Raw genomic sequence first — 22,129 nt, 5'->3', positions numbered from 1 at the left:
ATGTGTTTGTGTATATATGTAAAATCAGTAGGATATTTGGTTTGGGGGTCAACTTTTGAATTTGCCTAAATTTGCTAAGAATTTATGAGTTCTATTTAAAAGTATCTGGGCCACTTTGTGTTTAAATGCTGTTGCTATTGTGTGCACCGCTCAAGTTTCGGGTATTTTCTCTTAAGCATTGTTCTCTTCCCCTTCCACCAAAATAGGGAGGAATTGTTCTGAATTAGTTGATTTCTATAGGAATTAAGTCTATATGTTTGAACAAAGCAGAAAAATGTAATTTATATATTAAAGATAAAAATTATTTGACAACTTGAGATTCTCTATGGAAAATCTAAATAAGAATTTTAAGAAATGGTTTTTTTCCTGAATTATCTAGAATTCTTGAGATTGTTCTCAAATTAGTTTCGTAGGTATATAATACATAGTGACTAAACTGTTTATTTCTGGTAATACTGATAGAACAACTCTTAGAATTATTTAATGGCCCAAAACCCAGATGAAACATTGGTTTCCAGGGCGGTGCCTGTGGCTTAGTGGGTAGGGTGCCGGCCCCATATACCGAGGGTGGCGGGTTCAAACCCGGCCCCGGCCAAACTGCAACAAAAAATAACCAGGCGTTGTGGTGGGCTCCTGTGGTCCCAGCTACTCGGGAGTCTGAGGCAAGAGAATCACCTAAGCCCAAGAACTGGAGGTTGCTGTGAGCTGTGATGCCACGGCACTCTACCAAGGGTGACAAAGTAAGACCCTGTCTAAAAAAAAAAAAGAAAGAAACATTGGTTTCCAGATACTCTTCAAATGTCCAGTACAGACTTATCGTGGAGTATATATTTTTCGTTTTTTTGTTTGTCTGTTTGTTTTTGAGACGTGGTCTTATTATGTCCCTCTCGGTTGAGTTCTACGGTATCACAGCTCACAGCAAACTCTTGGCCTTAAGCAAGTCTCTTGCCTCAGCCTTCCAAGTAGCTGGGACTACAGGCGCCTGCCACAAAACCCGGCTATTTTTTTGTTGTAGTTATCATTGTTTAGCTGGGCTGGGCTGGGTTTGAACCTGCCAGCCTTGGAACATGTGGCCTGCACTGTAACCACTGTGCTTTGGGCACTAAGCCAAGTGTATATTTTTCATCTCAGTTGAGATTAGCTTGCTGTTGACATTAATATTAGTTGATTTTTCAAATCTTAACTGCAGGATAAAATTGTTGAGTAAGGAAGACGATAAATAAGAAAACTACTTTGTATGTAAAAGAGCATAAAATTATTGATTTGCTTTAATGAGGTATTATTCATTAATTTTTTTATACAGAAGTGAACACCTAGTCAGAAACTGGAATTTACTAAAAACTTTGTTCAACATACTAGTAAATAATACCAAGTGTTTGTGAACTGATTAGTATCTGATTTATGTGTTGCTATTCTCTTATTATATAGGTGTGGAAATTCATTGGGGCTTTGATCAAGCAAATGCTAAAAAGGTATATTTATTTATACACTGTTTAAACATTGTTATTAGAGAATTTAAACTATTTTCCTTTCTTTAACCAGGAGTAACGAGGAACAATTCTATACTTCAGATCACGAAAGAAAGCAGTGTCACAATCAGTTCTGTTACTCAATATTTACCCACTCCTTTCTCCTGCTTCCTGAAGGCCTCAATCCCTCTTCTGCATTTTTCTCCAGTGTTTGAAATACCAAAATGGGTTATCTGCACTCATTTTTCTGGGACACAGACCAAAAGCATGTAATTTTCAATCTACTTAGCAATCAGAAACTAAATCTACAGTATTCATGTGTTCTACAGTTGGAAATAAACCTAGACTACGCTTAACTAGTAGAATCTTTCTGTTAAGAAAGGTCATTCTTTTTAAGTGAGAGTATAGCTCTGGTTATAAAGTTCCTGAAGAAATGAGGGAAAGAAAAAAGGGGAGCTTTTTTAGACAAATCATGCACCTTAACTTTGGCAGCCATTTGTTAACAGTCTGATGGTTCATATACAACTAACTCATCAAGATACAATGTTTACTTGTACATTTCTTTAGAATGAAATGAGTAATTTTTCTTTACATTTTTAACCATTACTAGTTAAAATGAATTTATATAAAATGGGAAGGCAAAAGCTAGTGAATTATATCTAGAATCCCAAAAGATACACTTTGATGCATCTCAGATTTCTAAGATGCCCCTATACAAATCATTCATCTAATCATAAATAGGAAGAATTTGTATTTGGGGCTATTGTGGAGACTGGCTAATAGGACAGGTCAGAAAGACCAGAAAAAGTGAAGATGTCCAGAAAGCCAGGAGGCAGCAGGTGAAAGCTGTTTGGATAGATCTATGAGATAATCTATCTTATGTACAAAGCAGTAAACAAGGATCTTTTACCTTTTGAACAGAAGGTGATTTTAAAGGTTTTCCAGGATTTTCAGTATAGTACAAAAAAAAGATCTTTTTTTGTCAGTCAATAAATCAAAATCAAAAAACCTATGAGAATAAGAGGCAGAAAATAGCATAAAAAGACAGGCCTTTAACTCATATTAAGTCTAATCAATCCCCCTTTTAATAGTACTTCACTCAATATGCTATCCACAAATTTAACAAATTCTAGATACAGTTAAGATCATTGGCCACAGACAGCAGAGTGCGTTTTCATATATATTTTCCTACTTGTCCATTTTAGCCAAAGGGAAATTCTTGGTTCTTATAATATGTTCTTTTGCTCTGAACACTTTCATTTAAACATTGAGAAAATGAAAATGTATAGGCTCAGCGCAGGTAGCTCAGCGAGTATGGCACCAGCCACATACACTGGGGCTGGCAAGTTCAAATTGAGCTCAGGCCTGATAAACAACAATGACTACAACAGTAACAACAACAAATAACTGAGCATTGTGGCAGGCACCTGTAGTCCCAGCTCCTTGGGAGGCTGAGGCAAAAGAAACCCCAAGAGTTTGAGGTTGCTGTGAGCTGTGACGCCACAGCATTCTACCACGGGTGACAAAGTGAGACTCTGTCTCAAAGAAAAAAAAAAAAGATCACTAGTCAAAATCTAGCCAAATAACTTCAGTGAGTTTTTCAAACCTGAAATTAATGCAGCAAGAGTTTAAATTAGATAAGCTGATATGAAGACTCTAGATTGGGGAATCTGACTTGTGGCTAATTCAACCGTAATTTGAATCTAGATTAGTAAAGTGTTAAGAATAAAATGAGTTATATTCCATGTCACATTTATCATAATTAAAACAAGTGATCCTTTTGATCACTTGTGATATTATGTACTTTGAACTTTATATAGTTTCAATAACAAAAAAATTAATATTCAGGTACAGTAGTGGTCTGTCTTGATATGGATAGATTTCTGCATATTGAACTGTTACTGAGGTAACTTATAATTAAAAGCATATTTTACGTGTGTGCTAATGCCCACACGTTATGAGAGCTTGGAATCTGAAAGTGATTCTGTGCATAAACAGATTTTTAAAATGTTAGCATGTGTGTGCACGTGCACACACACGGGCAACCTTAACCCGTGAAGTTGGATGACCCATGATGAAGTAAACATGAAGTCTAAGTGATTAGAAAAATCTTTAAAGAGGTAGGAAGAAGCCACTTTTTTTAGTTAGTAATAATAAATTTTAAAACTAATAAAATATTTTTCTTTGGACTCGGTGCCCATAGCACAGTGTTTATGGTGCCAGCCATATACACCGAGGTTGGCAGTTTCAAACCTAGCCCGGGCCACCTAAACAACAATGACAACTGCATCAAAAATAGCCAGGTGTTGTGGTAGGCACCTGTAGTCCCAGCTACCTGGAAGGCTGAGGCAAGAGAATCGATTGCTTAAATCTAAGAGTTTGAGGTTGCTATGAGCTGTGATATCACAGTACTCTACCCAAGGCAACAGCTTACGACTATCTCAAAAAAAATTTTTTTTTTTAAATATTTTTCTTTTTGGGTGGCGCCTGTGGCTCAGTGGGTAGGGTGCCGGCCCCATATACCAAGGGTGATGGTTTCAAACCCGGCCCCAGCCAAACTGCCACAGAAAAATAGCCGGGTGTTGTGGCAGGTGCCTGTAGTCCCAGCTACTCAGGAGGCTGAGGGCAAGAGAATCACCTAAGCCTAGGAGTTGGAGGTTGCTGTGAGCTGAGACGCCACATCACTCTACCAAGGGCAATAAAGTGAGACTGTCTCTAAAAAAAATAAATAAATAAAATATTTTTCTTTATATAAAGCTTATTAAATTAGCTTTAATGTTAATGATAAAAGTTGGTTTATTGGGCAGTGCCTGTGGCTCAGAGGAGTAGGGCGCCGGCCCCATATACCAGAGGTAGTGGATTCAAACCCGGCCCCGGCCAAAAACTGCAAAAAAAAAAAAAAAAAAAAAAAAAGTTTGGTTTATTTTTTGAAATTTTGGATTAATATGAGAGTACATACAATTAAGTTGCACTGTTTGTAAGGTAAAGTCTGAGTTGTAGTTGTGTCCTTCACCAAGGAAGTGTACCATATAACCATACATTGTACCCTTTAGGTGGGAACTTATGAAACCTCCCCTCTTTCTTCCCCCTTCTTGAATTTGATTATGTTTCTCTTTAATGCAGACCTATGGTTGTTAATCTACTAGTTTCAATTTATTACTGAGTGCATGGGATGCTTGCTTTTCCATTCTTGTGATATTAGCTTGGGGCAAAAGTAATTGTGATTTGGACCCACGAATTTTAAATCATTATAACTAGACATAACATCTTTATTAATCAAAATAGGCACTATTATAATCAACACATTCTTGGCAATGAGAGATAAGTTTCTTTCTTCTTATGGCATAAAAATTCGTGTTATGGAATCCATAAAAATTCCATAAGCTCTTGGAAAGCATTTTCTTGTTTTTTGTTTTTGAGATAGAGTCTCACTCTGTCATCCTGGGTATAGTGCCATCGCATCATCATAGCTTATAGCAACCTCAAACTCTTGGACTCCAGTAATCATCTTTCCTCTGTTTCCCAAGTAGCTGGGACTACAGGTGCCTGCCACAATGCCTGGCTACATTTCTATTTTTATTTATTTATTTTATTTTCTTCTTCTTTTTATTTATTTTTTTCTTTTTCTTTTCTTCTTCTTTTTTTTTTTTTTTCCAGTAGAAATGGGGGTCTCACTCTTGCTCAGGCTGGTCTCGAACTCCTGAGCTCAAACAGTCTACCCACCGCAGACTCACAGAATGCTAGGATTACAAGCGTGAACCACCAGCCTGGCTGGAAAGCATTTTCTGCATCCTGCTGGTTGTGGAAGTATTTTCTATGCAAAAAAGTTGTCAAGATGCTTGAAGAAGGGGCAGTCAGTTGGCAAGAGGTCAGGTGAATACAGCCAAGGAAGCAAAACTTCCTAGTCCAGTTAGTTCAACTTTTCAAGTATTGGTTGTGCAACGAATCAGGCCCTATCTGTTGACCAGCGCGAGCTGCAGGTCTTGCAGGTTTCTGTGCTGCCTCTCGTTGATTTGCTAAGCAGACTTCTCAGATATAATGGTTTATATTATACCTGAGAATAATATCAGACCACCAGCAGGTCACTGAACATTGACCATGACCTTTTTTTGGTGCAAGTTTAGCTTTGGGAAGTGCTTTGTAGGTTCCTGTCACTCCAGCCACTGAGCTGGTCATTGTCAGTTGTGGTATGAAATCCATTTTTCATCACACATCATAATGAGTTGGAGAAATGGTTTGTTGTTGTTGTGTAGAATAAGAGAAGATGACATTGCAAATGACAATTGCTGTGATTTTTGGTCAGGTCATGAGGCACCCGCTCATCGAGCTTTTTCACCTTTCCAGTTTGTATCAACTGTTCCAACAATCGTAGAATGGTCAACACTGAGTAAAGGCAACTTCATGTGTACTTGTCAGAGGATCAGCTTTAATGATTACTCTCAGTTGGCTGATGTCAACTTCCCATGGCTGGCCACTACGCTCCTCATTTTCAAGGTTCTCCTCTCATTTGCAGAACTTCTTGAATCGCCAATGTGCTGTGGGTTCATTAGCAGTTCTGGGCCAAATGTTTTGCTGATGTCCCTGCAAAATGCATTGCAAGTTGTCCCTGCTGCTTTACAACTTACTTTGAACTCAAATAAGAAAATTGCTCAAATCTGCTTTTTGTCTAATAATATTTGCATAGTCCAAAATAAATATAAAATAAACAGCAAGTGATAAGTCATTAGCACAAAAACATAAAATGAGAAATGCACATTAAAATGGTGTGTAACATAACCACATTTATTTAAGAATGTATTCCAGTATCAAATGTCAAATTTTAGCAATGCAAGCACTACAATTACTTTTGCACTAACTTGATTCTTTACTTAAGAGAATGTTCTCCAAATCCTTACAGGTAAACACAAAAAACACAAAGTCTCCATCTTTATTTATGGCTGAATAGTATTCTGTGGCATACATGTACCACAGTTTACTTACAAAATATTTTAAACTCAGATGAATTTTTATTCAAATCGGTTTTAAAGTGAACAAAATGAAATGGAGCTTTTATTTGTTTTCAGAGAAATGTGTTACCTGAAATCCCCAAACCATGATTAAAGTTAAAAATCTAGTTTGCTGGGGGACGCCTATGACTCAGTGAGTAGGGTGCCGGCTCCACAAACTGAAGGTGGCAGGTTCAAACCTGGCCCCAGCCAAACTGCAACAACCACAAAAAAAAAAAAAAATAGCTGGGTGTTATGGTGGGCATCTGTAATCCCAGCCACTCGGGAGGCTGAGACAAGAGAATCGCCTAAGCCCAAGAGCTGGAGGTTGCTGTGAGCTGTGATGCCACAGCACTCTACCGAGGGCAACAAAGTGAGACTTCGTCTCAAAAAAAAAAATCTAGCTTGCTTAGACCATAACATATATGTAGACAAAATATTCCCTCAAATTTAAAAGAAACTAACTTCACTAACTACATTTGTGGAAGTTGCTTTGTTAGCATTTACTCCAAGAACCAGCCTAAGCATTCTCTTTACTTTGATGTGTATTAACTTAAAAAGGCCTTCCACATGAATTTCCATCGTCAGAACTGTTTCATTATATTGCAAAGGTTTGTTATATGTTTAGAAAATGTATGTATATTTGTATACTTATAATTTTCTGATTTTTTATTTATTTATTTATTTATTTTACTTAGAAATGAGAGTAGGGTGGCGCCTATAGCTCAGTCAGCAGGGCGCTGGCCACATACACGTAGGGTGGCAGTTTCAAACTCAGCCCTGGCTTGCTAGGCAACAGTGACAACTGCAGCCAAAAAATAGCCGGGCATTGTGGCAGGCGTCTGTAGTCCCAGCTGCCTGGGAGGCTGAGGCAAGAGAATCTCTTAAGCCCAAGCGTTTGAGGTTGCTGTGAGCTGTGATGCCATGGCCCTCTACCCAGGGTGACAGCTTGAGACTCTGTCTCAAAAAAAAGACATGACAATAAAAGATTATCCTTGTTAGTCCTTCACTTTATAAATAATTCCTGCCTATTTAGAAAAATCTATCTTTATCCTGTGTATGTATAATTCTGAGGCACTTTTTCATTAATTGTAGTACCTACCTCATAGAATTGTTATGAGAATTAAATTATCTAATTCATATAAAGAGTTTAGAAAGTGTCAGGTATATGGAAAGCAGTAAAAAAAAAAAAAAAGATTAGTTTTATTGTTCTTGTTGTTGGTTTGTTTTTAAATGCATATAGGAAATACAGCCTTCATGGTTTCAACTAGCTGATATGCAATACACAAATTTGGCACTTAATACTTCTTAAAGCCTTACCTGATAAATTTCCAAGAACTTACTCAGTTTTTGCCAGGATTCCTAGAGGGGACTAAAGAGCATTATACAATTCTTCAGTCATTTTGGGACTTTTTGGATATCAACATACTGCCTCAGAATCCCCACTTAATGATCTCAGATGAAAACATTATTTCACATTAGTCTTTATTCCATTTAACTAATAAAATTACTTGAATTTTTTCTGATTTTACCTGCATAATTTAGGAATGGACAGAGATATGGAATATAAGCTTTTACTTATTCAGATACTGTTATGACCAGGTACTTTTCCCTGAACAATCAGCATAGCCTGGTAAACATCTGCCCAAGAAAAATTCTATCACCTAGACTTTAGATAAAGTTTAAGTGCTAATTGATAACAAAGTTATAAAAAAAAATCTAATACAAATTTAAGGGGGAGCTATGCTATCTGTTCCATTGTGACTTATTGTCTGTGCTACTTAATAGGGTTAATTATCTTTTTGTGAAAACGCTTTGTTACAACTATATTTTTCTTAAAAAGCACTCCAGCAGCAGTATCTTGCATCTCTGTAAGCCCTTGGTGTAGCACAAGTATCTTGACAGTAGTAGATGTTTAATAAATATTTGTTGTTGATGATGGTGGTAGAAGCAACAAAATTCAGTACATTCAGTGAAGGAATAAATGAAAATTGGAAGTATCTAATGAATATTGGAAGTAGGACATCTGTAGTTTAGAGTGATTAGGAAAAAAGGATGGATATAAATAACACGAAAAAGAAGAGAACACTGTAGTAAAATGAGTTCTCAATTTTGATATTACGTGTTTTTCCCCCTTTGTGTCATTTAAGGACTTAAAAACGAGATACAATTAAATATGTGATAAGTTTTATAAAATATGGTCTAAAATTGTTAACTCTCAAGTCTCAGTTTTATTTGTGGCTTGTGAAAGTAGGGTGGGCTGCCACCTGATTATCTGATTGTCCTTAGCCTCCTGCTTTTTGCCACCATACTGCCAACTTGATCCTTGTAATTGCTTAGGAATGCAATGACTGAATGACTGACAGATGAGCCGTTTCAGGAGGAAGTTGGGACCTCTAGAAGGGATAGTGTATGAGATTCTGAGGGTATGAGAATAGATGAGAGTATTCTAAACACTCTTAAACCAGTTACCAGTACATTTTGGACCACGTATCAATTTTTGAAGATGTGGAAAGAAGGTGGGGATAAAAGAGCCCTCTTAACATTGAAGAGAATTGATAGGTATAGCCGAGTGCCTCAGTCTGTTAGTTCCTTATCCAAAGTCATTTCTTTCTTTCTTTTTTTTTTTTTGTAGAGACAGAGTCTCACTTTACCATCCTCAGTAGAGTGCCATGGCATCACATGGCTCACAGCAACCTCCACCTCTTGGGCTTACACGATTCTCTTACCTCAGCCTCCAGAGTAGCTGGGACTACAGGCACCTGCCACAACGCCTGGCTATTTTTTTGTTGCAGTTTGGCCGGGGCTGGGTTTGAACCCACCACCCTTGGTATATGGGGCCGGCACCCTACTCACCGAGCCACAGGCACCGCCCTCAAAGTCATTTCTGAGGGAGTTTGGGGATGTTTCTTATTACTGAAAGGGACCATTAATTGCGTGATTCTGTTGTAGTGTTTACATCAAAATGAAATTATGTAACTTGAATGCTGAATTTTTTTACATATTGAAATGTTTTTCTTTTTTTCTTTTTTTTTTTTTACTTTTTAGCCACATAAAGAAGATCCTTAACAATCATTTCTCAACAATTTTATAGTCAACTGATGTAACAATGGTACTAATATTGGGACGCAGACTAAACAGAGAGGATCTCGGGGTGCGTGATTCCCCAGCAACTAAGCGTAAAGTTTTTGAAATGGACCCTAAATCTCTGACAGGTCATGAGTTTTTTGACTTCTCTTCAGGATCATCCCATGCTGAAAACATACTCCAGATATTTAATGAGTTCCGAGATAGCCGCTTATTCACAGATGTCATCATTTGTGTGGAAGGAAAAGAATTTCCTTGTCATAGAGCTGTTCTCTCAGCCTGCAGTAGCTACTTCAGAGCTATGTTTTGTAATGATCACAGGGAAAGCCGAGAAATGCTGGTTGAGATCAATGGAATTTTAGCTGAAGCTATGGAATGTTTTTTGCAGTATGTTTATACTGGAAAGGTGAAGATCACTACAGAGAATGTACAATACCTCTTTGAAACTTCAAGCCTCTTTCAGATCAGTGTTCTCCGTGATGCATGTGCCAAGTTCTTGGAGGAGCAACTTGATCCATGTAATTGCTTAGGAATCCAGCGCTTTGCTGATACCCATTCTCTCAAAACACTCTTCACAAAATGCAAAACTTTTGCATTACAGACTTTTGAGGATGTGTCCCAGCATGAAGAATTTCTTGAGCTTGACAAAGATGAACTTATTGATTACATTTGCAGCGATGAACTTGTTATTGGTAAAGAGGAGATGGTTTTTGAAGCCGTCATGCGTTGGGTCTATCGTGCTGTTGATCTGAGAAGACCCCTGTTACATGAGCTCCTGACACATGTGAGACTCCCTCTGTTGCATCCCAACTACTTTGTTCAAACAGTTGAGGTGGACCAGTTAATCCAGAATTCTCCTGAGTGTTACCAGTTACTGCATGAAGCAAGGCGATACCACATACTTGGGAATGAAATGATGTCACCAAGGACTAGGCCACGCAGGTGAGAAGTCTGTTTTCAAATACAGTTAACAAAAAGTTTTGGTTTCCAGAAGGCCTCCTGAATGTAATCTCAGTATAGTCATTTATGTGTATAGTCTACAGAGGGCTTCATATAATGTTAGATTATTTGGGATTATGTAAATCATTAGAATATCTCTCCTAATGAAGACCAGGTTCAACAACAGCATTTTTTTGAGGTATCAGTGGCTGTTCTGAATAGCTAGGGTGTTGGAAAGGACCTTTGCAACAGTGCATTTCTCAACACATTTTTACTAATTTCTCTTAAGCTTTGTAGGGCCCCAAACTATTCCACTTTCGGGTTCTTTGGATACAGGGTAGCTAAATACTACACGAGGCTCTCATGAACTACCTCTACTTATAAAAAAAAAAAAAACAGTTTGCATATTCACAGACTCGTCTTTTTCCTTTTGCTGTTTTGGGCTGGGTTTGAACCCGCCACCTCTGGCATATGGGGCTGGGGTCCTACTCCTTTGAGCCACAGACATGGCCCCAGACTCGTCTTTTGAAGTAGAATAAGTAATCTGATACATGTTGAAGGAATTCCCAGATGTAAAATCCAGGCCTCAAATCTTTTTTTTTTGCAGTTTTTTTGGCCAGGGCTGGGATTGAACCTGCCACCTCCGGTATATGGGGCCTGTGCCCTACTCCTTTGAGCCACAGGCACCGCCCTCACATCTTTTTTTATTGCCACAATTATTATATGTAATGTCAATCTCAATTCGTTAATCTTTTTCTGATTATAAAAATTAATCTTTATTATAGAAAATTTGGAAGTTTTATATTTCGGGGTAAATACAATTAAGTATTATACTATATTTTTCATCTTCTTACAATAGGTTATTTCTATAAAATACCTATAGATTTTAATTCCATGAGCTATAGAAAAATGATATCCATGCCATAATAATGGAAAGAATACTGTTAAACGTATCTCATTGTGGATAAAAAAGAAATACCTATTGTGAGAAATAATATAGCAAAGAAGCTTTTTTATTTTTCTAACAAAGCTAACATTGGTATTGGTTTTTCACTTACTGTGGTAAAAAGCACATCACATAAAATTTACCGTCTTAATCACTTTTAATTATATACTTTAGTAGCATTGAGTATGTTCACACTGTGGGAAAGTTTCTATTTTTATTTTCCCACACCATCTCCATTTTTCTACAAATTTACTGTAACATAGGTTACAAACCACATTTTAGCTTTGATTTTTTAGTATCTTTTTTTTTTTTTTTTTTTTTTTGAGACAGAGTCTCAAGCTGTTGCCCTGGGTAGAGTACTGTGGCGTCACAGCTCAAAGCAACCTCAAATGCTTGGACTTAAGCAATTCTCTTGCCTCAGTCTCCCAAGTAGCTGGGACTACAGGCACCAGCCACAATGCCTGGCTATTTTTTGCTTGTAGTTGTCAATGTTGTTTGGCAGGCCTGGGTTGGATTCGAACCCACCAGCTCTGGTATATGTGCCTGGCGCCCTAACTGCTTGAGCTACAGGCCCCAAGTCAAATATCATGTTTTGAATATAATTATATTATCAGATAGCTTGTTTTTGTTTTGTTTTGTTTTGTTGGAAACACAGTCTCCCTATGTCGACCTGTGTAGAGTGCTGTGAAGTCACAGCTCACAGCAGCCTCAAGCTCCTGGGCTTAAGCAATTCTCTTGCCTCAGCTTCCCAAGTAGCTAGGACTATAGGTGCCCACCACAATGCCTGGATATTTGGCCAGGGCTGGGTTTGAACCTGCCACCCCCCGTGTATGTGGCTGGCACCCTGCCAACTGAGCTACAGATGCCTTCAGATACCTTGTTTTTTAAATCTACACTGGTATGGATATAGCAGGATTTAATCTGTTATCTGTTTCTGCTTATGCAAAATGAGAGTGATGATAGTGTTTATAGTATAGATTTTGCACTGAAACTAACAAATGCAATAATTCTTGTTTTTTTTTTTTGCAGTTTTGGCCAGGGCTGGGTTTGAACCCGCCACCTCCTGCATATGGGGCCGGCATCCTACTCTTTTGAGCCACACGCACCACCCCAAATGCAATAATTCTTAAGTACCAAGAATAATACTTGGTGCATTGAAAGTGCTTTTTAATTTTATTTTTATTTATTTATTTATTTATTTTGGAGACAGAGTCTCACTCTGTCACCCTCAGTAGAATGCCATGGTGTCACAGCTTACAGCAACCTCAAACTCTTGGGCTTAAGTGATTGTCTTGCCTTAGCCTCCCAAGTAACTGAGTCTACAGGCACCTGCCACAATGCCCGGCTATTTGTTGCTGTTGTTGTTGTCGTAGTTGTCATTATTGTTTAACAGGCCTGGGCTAGGTTTCAACCTGCCAGCCCTGGTGTATGTGGCCAGTGCCCTTGCCGCTGAGCTATAGGTGCTGAGCCTGCTTTATAATTATTATAGTAGAACCTCTGTGAATTGACTACCCAAGGGACTATAACTAGTCAACATACAGAGGTGGTCAGCATAAGAAACTAGGCCTACTGTATACTGATACATACGTGTGGTACATGTCTGTTTTATGAAAATTTGGTCAACTTAAGGAGGTGGTCAGTTGTAGGAAGGTGGTCAACTATGGAGGTTCTACTGTATATAGTATAATGTAGGCCTGACTCAATTTAAGAAAATTCTAGCACTTAAAAGTCCGAACTTTTCATAAATTAAATATATTGTATAATTATTATCAATATTGAAAAAATATATTTCTTTGTATTAGTATGAGAATACATTTTTTCTTCAAAGTTATTTTATGAATATACTGATGATTTTTTTAAAAGACCATTAAGACATTTGGGTTGACTTAAGAATGTGGAAAGACCAGGGTTCCTGAATTTATTAATTAAGAAAGCCAAATAGCTTCAGGGGTATGTGAGTAGTAGCTCTTCTAGAACTCTTCTGGACACATAGTATTCCTCCAGAGGGAACATCATTCATGTTTCCAATCAGAATGCCCTTGTTGGGACATTATTAGTCAGTTGGGACTAATAATACACATCTAGCATACCTAATACACGTAGGATTAAGTTAAGGTTATATGTTATAAAATTAAAGTAATTTATTATTAATATGTTTATAAAGACATGATCTGAATGCAGATTACAACCTAAAGGTTCTGTCACTTCTTTAAAAAGATACTTTTCAGGCTGGGTTCCTGTAGCATGGTGATTATTGTGCCAGCCACATATACCGAGGCTGGCAGGTTTGAGGCCAGCCTGGGCCAACTAGACAACAATGACAACTGCAACAAAAAATAGCCGGGCATTGTGGTGGATACCTGTAGTCCCAGCTACTTGGGAGGCTGAGGCAAGAGAATCGCTTAAGCCCAAGAGCTTGAGGTTGCTGTGAGCTGTGACACTACAGCACTCTACGGAAGGCGACATAGTGAGAGTCTGTCTCAAAATTTAAAAAAAAAGACATTTTTCCTAGTTTACTTAACTACTTGATCTCCAAAAATGTATTTTGGAAAACCAATCCATTTCATACAGTGGAACACATAACATATACAAATGATTGCAACGTCATTTTTCTTTAGGAGACAAATAGAAAAAAAGGCAAACTCTATTTGCAGACTGTTATAATAGCAAATTTTTTTTAATATGGGCATCACATGAGGAATGTAAAGAGGAATCCTTTGTCTTTAACAACTCCACCATTACTATCTCTCCCTTACATTCTGTCTTTCACTTAAGTGTTACTGCATGTTGGCACTAATCACTAGGAATTTAATTATCTAAACAGTGTGTATTGTTTGTATAGGTTCTCAACTTTCTGAGAAACTCCAGCTTCTTTCTTTGAAAGAGGAGGGATGCCTCTACTTCTTCAACACCAGTTCATTCCTCTGACTTCTGCTGAATGACTACTGAACCGCCTCTCTATCAAGTCATCACTGACCTTCTCTAATTTATTTGCTAGCCTCTTTTCAGTCTTTATCCAGCTTGAGCTTAGGATTTGACATAATTAATTGCTTTGTCCATCTTGAAACCTTCTCTTCCATTGGCTTGTGGAATATCATTCTTTCCGTGGTCCACCTATTTCTCCAGCTGCCCTTTTTCAGTTTGATGGTTCTTACTCCCATAGTTGGTCTTTGAAATGTTGCTTCTCTGTCTGGTTCCCATGTCTTTGTCTTGCTTCGTATACTTTCCTAGGTGATTCTCATGGTTTTAATTACCAAACCTGTGTCTCTAGCCTAGGCTTTTTTCTTTTATTATTTCTTTAATTTTATTTATATATTTCATTTACAATTTTTACCTCTTTTACTTAATTGTGCATCTCTTAAAAATAACAGGTAAATAACATCGTTTAAAATTCATAATTCATATTTAATATCTAATCCATATTCAAATTTCCCCAGTATTCCAGACTGTCCTTTAAAGTCCTGAATCCAATCCAGGACTTATTACATCTGGTTATTTCCATGAAATCTCTTTTATTTCAAAACAGTTTCTTTTTCACAATTCTGACTTGTTGCTGGGAAAGTTGTCCAGAAAAATATCCCACCTTTTAGATTAGTCTGGTTGTTTCTTTATGATGTCATTGAGCTGTTTCCTGGAAACTGGAAATTGGCTCTTCAAGCTTTGCCATAATGGATATAAGTTAAATAATTATAACTATAATTCATTATATAACATGTACATTATACATGGCATGTATCAGGTGACACACCTCCTTGTCCTAGTGTTAGTGATAGATAAACTTAGGATTAGGTTGATGACAGTCTATCTAATCTTTACACTGTACAGTTAAATTATACTCCCCACATGAGCCAGTATTTCTCTAGTATTTATCCTATGGCAAGTAGGCTCCAGAGCTCAGCCCGTACTGGATAGCCTACTTGCATACCCACATGTCTCTTAGATGACAGAAAAACCCCGAAGGGTGTTATATTAAAAACAAACTGTGTGGGTGGCACCTGTGGCTCAGTGGGTAGGATACTGGCCCCATATACCAAGGGTGGTGGGTTGGAGCCCGGCCCCGGCCAAACTGCAACGAAACAATAGCTGGGTGTTGTGACAGGCGCCTGTAGTCCCAGCTACTTGGGAGGCTGAGGCAAGAGAATTACCTAAGTCCAGAGTTTGACGTTGCTGTGAGCTGTGACGCCATGGCACTCTACCAAGGGCAATAAAGTGAGACTCTTGTCTCTAAGAAAAAAAAAAGTAGTGTGGGCTGGGTTGTGGTGGCTCATGCCTGAATCCTAACACTATGGAAGGCTGAGGCAGGTGGATCGCTTGAGCTCAGGAGTTCTCAGACCAGCCTGAGCAAGAGCGCGACCCCTTCTCTACTAAAAAAAAAAAAAATACATATATGTATCAAGCATTGTGTCAGGCACCTGTAGTGCCAGCTACTCGGGATCCTGAGATAAGGGGATCACTTGAACCCAGGAATTTGAGGTTGCTGTGAGCTCTTATGACACCATGGCACTCTACCAAGGGTGACAGAGTGAGATTCTATCTCAAAAATTAATTAATTAATTTAAAGTTCCACAAAAATAATACTATATAAGATGCACTACTCTGTTTTTATTCAGTGCCCTTAGCACCCTAATTTTCTCTCTGACTCTCATCCTTTGTCCCTGAATCCTCAACATTTGGAAACAAGTAAGTTCAAAGTTTAATACTAGTATAGAAAACCTTTGGTGGGGGGGGAGTTGATATAAACACATACATGTTTGGACCCAGGAGTATTTTTTAACTCCATAGAGTTCATGGTAACCAACTTAACAAGGGCTAAGTTTTGTCTAATACTTGAGTTGCCTCCATGTGCCATCCCCCTATATGCTAAGTGCTGTGCTTCAAACTGTCCATCTGGAGAAAAATAACTTCTCTGCCATGATGGGCCTCTCTGCCCCAACCTTGTCTCATTTCAGGAATCTTTTTTTTCTTTTGGCCGGGGCTGAGTTTGAACCCGCCACCTCCAGCACATGGGGCCGGCAGCCCACCCCTTTGAGCCACAGGTGCCACCCACATTTCAGGAATCTTAATTGTGGTATTTACTCTACTGTCCCTGATTCTGAAGTTTCATATTTGTGACCATTGTTTAACAATCTGATTCTTTTTTTTTTTTAAATTAAATCATAGTTGTGTACATTAATGCGATCATGGGGCACCATATACTGGTTTTATAGACCGTTTGACACATTTTCATCACACGGGTTAACATAGCCTTCCTGGCATTTTCTTAGTTATTGTGTTAAGACATTTATAGTCTGCATTTACTAAGTTTCACATGTACCCTTGTAAGATGCACCACAGGTGTCATCACCAATCACCCTCCCTTCACCCATCCTCCCCCCTCGCTCTCCTCTCTCTCCCCCTTCCCCATATTCTTAGGTTATAACTGGATTATAGCTTTCATATGAAAGCCATAAATTAGTTTCATAGTAGGGCCGAGTACATTGGATACTTTTTCTTCCATTCTTGAGATACTTTACTAAGAAGAATATGTTCCAGCTCCATCCATGTAAACATGGAAGAGGTAAAGTCTCCATCTTTCTTTAAGGCTGCATAATATTCCATGGTGTACATATACCACAATTTATTAATCCATTCGTGGATCGATAGGCACTTGGGCTTTTTCCATGACTTAGCAATTATGAATTGGGCTGCAATAAAAATTCTAGTACAAATATCTTTGTTATAATGTGATTTTTGGTCTTCTGGGTATATACCTAGTAAAGGAATTATAGGATTGAATGGCAGGTCTATTTTTAGATCTCTTAAGTGTTCTCTGAACATCTTTCCAAAAGGAATGTATTAATTTGCATTCCCACCAGCAGTGTAGAAGTGTTCCCTTTTCTCCACATCCACGCCAACATCTCTGGTCTTGGGATTTTGTGATATGGGCTAATCTTACTGGAGTTAGATGATATCTCAGAGTAGTTTTGATTTGCATTTCTCTGATAATTAATTGTGATGAGCATTTTTTCATATGTCTGTAGGCCTGCTCCTGTCTTCTTCAGAGAAGTTTCTCTTCAAGTCTCTTGCCCAGCCTGCGATGGGATCACTTGTTCTTTTCTTGCTTATACGTTTGAGTTCTCTGTGAATTCTGGTTATTAAACCTTTGTCAGAGACATAACCTGCAAATATCTTCTCCCATTCTGAGGGCTGTTTGCTTGCTTTACTTAACTGTGTTCTTGGCTGTGCAGAAGCTTTTTAGTTTGATCAGGTCCCAGTAGTGTATTTTTGAAGCTGCTTCAATTGCCCGGGGGTTGGGGGGGTTCTCCTCATAAAATACTAGCCCAGACCGATTTCTTCAAGGGCTTTCCCTACATAGCAATCTGATTCTCACTCAACTCTACTATACCTAATTTCCTGCCCCTGCTTAACCCCAAATACTGATTTCCATATTCCCATAGGAACCTGAAGAACAGTTTTTTTTAGCTGGTAGTTTGATTCTGATATTGCTGGGTTTGCACTGTGACCTGATCCAAATTGTCTGGAAAGAGTCATTCCCCCTGGTAGATTCTAATTTTCCTTTTTGGTAGGAGTGGACTTTCTGTAAAATGAGGCTCCCAAGTGGAAACACAAATGGCATTAAACTGGACAAATGTCTTCCAGTATATTACTATACAAAGCAAATTGTTCATATATATCTGCAGTAGAGATATATATGAACAGTAGAGATAGCTAGGACTTAATAAGCTCATCATTTTGATAGCTAAGACTTAATAAGCTCGTCATTTTGATAGGACTTAATAAACTCGTCATTTTGAGGTTGGAATCAGTCAATTAAATACTTTTCTGATATTTTCTACTGTATATATGCATCTAGGAATCTAATTGCTGTAATGAGAACAAAGTTCCATTTCCTGATGGAAACCAATTAGAAGACTGAGGGAGTTATAAATGTATATATTTTTTAAGAAATAGTGTTTTGTGGGCGGCGCCTGTGGCTCAGTGAGTAGGGCGCCGGCCCCATATACCGAGGATGGTGGGTTCAAACCCAGCCTCAGCCAAACTGCAACATAAAATAGCTGGGTGTTGTGGCGGGCGCCTGTAGTCCCAGCTACTTGGGAGGCTGAGGCGAGAGAATTGCCTAAGCCCAGAAGCTGGAGGTTGCTGTGAGCTGTGTGATGCCATAGCACTCTAGTGAGGGCGATAAAGTGAGACTCTGTCTCTAAAAAAAAAAAAAAGAAAGAAATAGTGTTTTGTGATTATTAAATAAGTCCCTTTGGGCGGCGCCTGTGGCTCAAGGAGTAGGGCACCGGTCCCATATGCCGGAGGTGGCAGGTTCAAACCCAGCCCCGGCCAAAAAAAAAAATAAGTCCCTTCATTTCTTATTTTATTATAGACAATAAAACTGAGGTAGAGTTAAGTGAAGTGTTCTTGGTCATGAATCTAGTTAGTAGGGCAAGAGCAGTAAAGGTTGTGTTCTGAATTCCTATCCTAATCTCACTTCAGAATGATATTCTAAGGCTGGGTACAGTAGCTCACACCTGTAATCCTAGCACTCTGGAAGGCCAAGGCAGGTGGATTGCTTGAGCTCAGGAGTTCGAGACCAGCTTGAGCAAGAGTGAGACCCTTGTCTCTACTGAAAATAGAAAAAACTAGCTGGGTGTGCTGGTGCATGCCTGTAGTTCCAGTGACTCAGGAGGCCAAGGCCTCAGGAGGATCACTTGAGCCCAAAGAGTTTGAGGTTGCCATGAGCTATGATGATGACACTACACTCTACTCAGGGTGACTGTCTCAAAAAAAAAACAAAACAAAAAGATATTCTACTGTATTTATAGGATGCCTAGCTTCCCATTTTTATAAATGTTAGTTCATTGTTATGTTGAACTCAAACATTTTTATATAAAAAATATTCATTGTGAGTCTCCCTTTACCTTCGTTCTCCTCCCCAAAGGAAACCTCTATTACCAGTTTTTTTGTACTTTTTTTTTTTTGAGACAGAATCTCATTTTGTTACCCCTTGTAGAGTGCGATGGTGTCACAGCTGACAGCAACTTCCAACTCCTGAGCTCAAGTGATCCTCTTGTCTCTGCCACCCAGGTAGCTGGGACTGCAGGCACCCATTACTACGCCCAGCTGTTTTTAGAGATGAGGTCTCGCTCTGGCTCAGGCTGGTCTCAAACTTGTGAGCTTCTTTGCGTGTATGTATTTGTGTGTATGTGCTTACTTCCCCACTTTTTTAATACAGGTGGTTGGGTACTACACTCAGTTCTGCTTTTACCACTTAAAAGTATCTTGGGGGCCAGACCTGGTGGCTCATGTCTGTATTTCCAGTAATTTGGGCAGGCTGAAGTGGGAGGATTGCTTTAGGCCAGGAGTTCTAGACCAGTGTGGGCAAAATGGTGAAACCCCCCCATCTCTACAAAAAATTAAAAATTCAGCCAGATGTGGTAGCATATACCTGTAGTCCTACAAGCTACTCAGGAGGCTGAGGCAGGAGGATCACTTGAGCCCAGGAGTTCAAGGTTGCAGTGAGCTATGATCATACCACAGTACTCTAGCCTGTGTGACAGAGCAAGACTCTGTGAAATATTCTTATACATATGTCTTTACATACATACAGTTAATTTATAGCATGAATTACTAGAAGTGGAATTGCTCTGTCATAGGTTATGTACGTTTTCAATTTTTATAGGTATTATAAAAATTGCCTTCCAGTTTATACTTTAGCCAAAAACATGAAAGTGATTATTTCTGTACTTCTTTGCCAATAGTTTGTTTACATTAGTTTTTGTGAATCTTTGTTACTCTGGAAAGTAAAAATAGTATCTCGTAATTTTCCTTAGTTTCAAAAGCCATTTGTAGTTTGTTCTGCAATCCATTAAACTCTAATATACCCAAATTCTGATTGCAAATTGAAGCCAGCTCACCAGCTCAAGCTTAAAAGAGAAATGTATTAAGAGCATACAGGGGTCAGTCTTATAGAACCGAAGAACAAAATTGAATAGATCAAAGAAGACCAGAAAAGGCTACTGAAAATGCATCAGAAATCAAGTCGTGCCTTCTCTCCACCTGTCACCTCTGCTTTTCCGGGCACATCTGCATCATTCTCTCGTATTAGTCAGGAATATGGCCAATTCATGGTTTGTGGGCTTATATATTACAAGCTCAGTCACATGGAGAAACTGAATCTCTCCTTCTCCTGGGGAGAGAGAGCCTTCTTTGGACAGCTACCTATGTCTGTGGGAGCAGGATCATGTAGTAGAAATGTGATGATTAAAACTCTTATCTCCTGCTGGGTTGACCAGACATCCATCCAGTAGTGGCCAAGTGTGGGGTTGGAGAAGTTGGTATGTTAATTGGAGAAAATTTAGACAATGAGATAAGCAAAAAATACAACTCAGATTCTCATCTCTCAAGAGGTAACACTAAATATTTGGCCTTATTCTTCTCTTCGTCTAGGAATTTAATTTCATTTACAGGGTTGTTACCCATTTCATAGTCTGTCTTTATCACTAAATATGTGGAAAATGTATTTCTATGACATGAAATCTATGACAGTATACCATAACCACCCCTTCCCACATTTGTTTCTGACTGATTTGTTTTTGTTTTTGTTTTTGTTTTGTTTTGTAGAGACAGAGTCTCACTTTATGGCCCTCGGTAGAGTGCTGTGGCCTCACACAGCTCACAGCAACCTCCAACTCCTGGGCTTAAGCGATTCTCTTGCCTCAGCCTCCCGAGTAGCTGGGACTACAGGCACCCGCCACAATGCCCGGCTATTTTTTGGTTGCAGTTTGGCCAGGGCCGGGTTTGAACCCGTCACCCTCGGTATATGGGGCCGGTGCCTTCCCGACTGAGCCACAGGCGCCGCCCTCCTGACTGATTTTTTACCATTAGGTAAGATGAGCATCTTTGTGGCTAAATATTTAACATGTCTCTAAATTAGTTCCTGATGATAAATTCTTAGATAATTACTGATTTTGAAAAGTAACCATTTTGAGAGGCTCAGCGAGGTGGGCAGATCACCTGAGCTGATGAGTTCAAGAGCAGCCTGAGTTAGAGCGAGAACCTGTCTATGAAAATAACCAGGTGTTGTGGCAAGCACCTGTGGTCACAACTACTCTGGAGGCTGAGACAAGAGAATCACTTGAGCCCAAGAGTCTGAGGCTGCTGTGAGCTATGGCACCGTGGCACTCTATTGGGGGTGACACAGTTGAGACTGTCTCAAGAAAAAAAAAAAAGAAAAGTAAGCATTTTGAGTCTTTGATTAGTACAGCCATGTCCTTCTAGAAGCCATCCTACATTTTGCAGTTTGAGGCAAAAAGCCTCACCACACAGGCTGATCTGTGTCCTCACCAAGTTGAAGGCTCTAAGGTTTAATGGCTGGTGTAAGTGTCTTAAGGGGTTATTGATATTGTTGAATTCTCCATGATTCAACAGTAAGAATAGATCAGACAATTAGGGGCAGATTTAACATTAACTGTGAGAGATGGTTAATTCATGTATCTTCTCATCTACATATATTCATTTGCAGTGAGAAATGGAAGCAGACTAGATATTTTAAGTCAGTCTGCCCAGCATATTCTCATACTGCCCAGGAAGCCAAAGTGTTAAAGATTGTTTGGCAAGCATGGAATCCAAACAAAAATAGTTAGCAGACCTTTAGAACTGGAGTCCTCTCAGCTAGTATAGCTTGGGGAAGTCTCCCTCACCATAAAAATATTCTT

The 22,129-nt window shown here is 38.9% G+C and overlaps 1 protein-coding gene across 6 annotated transcripts in view; it reads left to right on the top strand.

The window, feature by feature from the left end:
• The window catches only part of KLHL24 (kelch like family member 24), a 52,310-nt gene that overhangs the window by 5,415 nt on the left and 24,766 nt on the right, over positions 1 to 22,129 (top strand). For 3 of the 6 annotated variants that reach the window (XM_053565281.1, XM_053565275.1, XM_053565280.1), the window contains exons 2-3: positions 1,429 to 1,472; positions 9,503 to 10,483. In XM_053565281.1, coding sequence (XP_053421256.1) covers positions 9,564 to 10,483 — 920 coding nt within the window. In that variant the 5' untranslated portion in view covers positions 1,429 to 1,472; positions 9,503 to 9,563. Of the gene's footprint in view, positions 1 to 1,428; positions 1,473 to 5,592; positions 5,964 to 9,502; positions 10,484 to 22,129 lie in introns of those variants that run through there. The other 3 variants (XM_053565276.1, XM_053565277.1, XM_053565278.1) reach the window with 2 other exon arrangements.

The sequence above is a fragment of the Nycticebus coucang genome, chromosome 16 (assembly GCF_027406575.1).
Source record: "Nycticebus coucang isolate mNycCou1 chromosome 16, mNycCou1.pri, whole genome shotgun sequence".
Taxonomy (NCBI): Eukaryota; Metazoa; Chordata; class Mammalia; order Primates; family Lorisidae; genus Nycticebus; species Nycticebus coucang.
The sequence above is the reverse complement of the archived record's forward strand: the minus strand, read 5'-3'. Positions and strand labels throughout refer to the sequence as shown.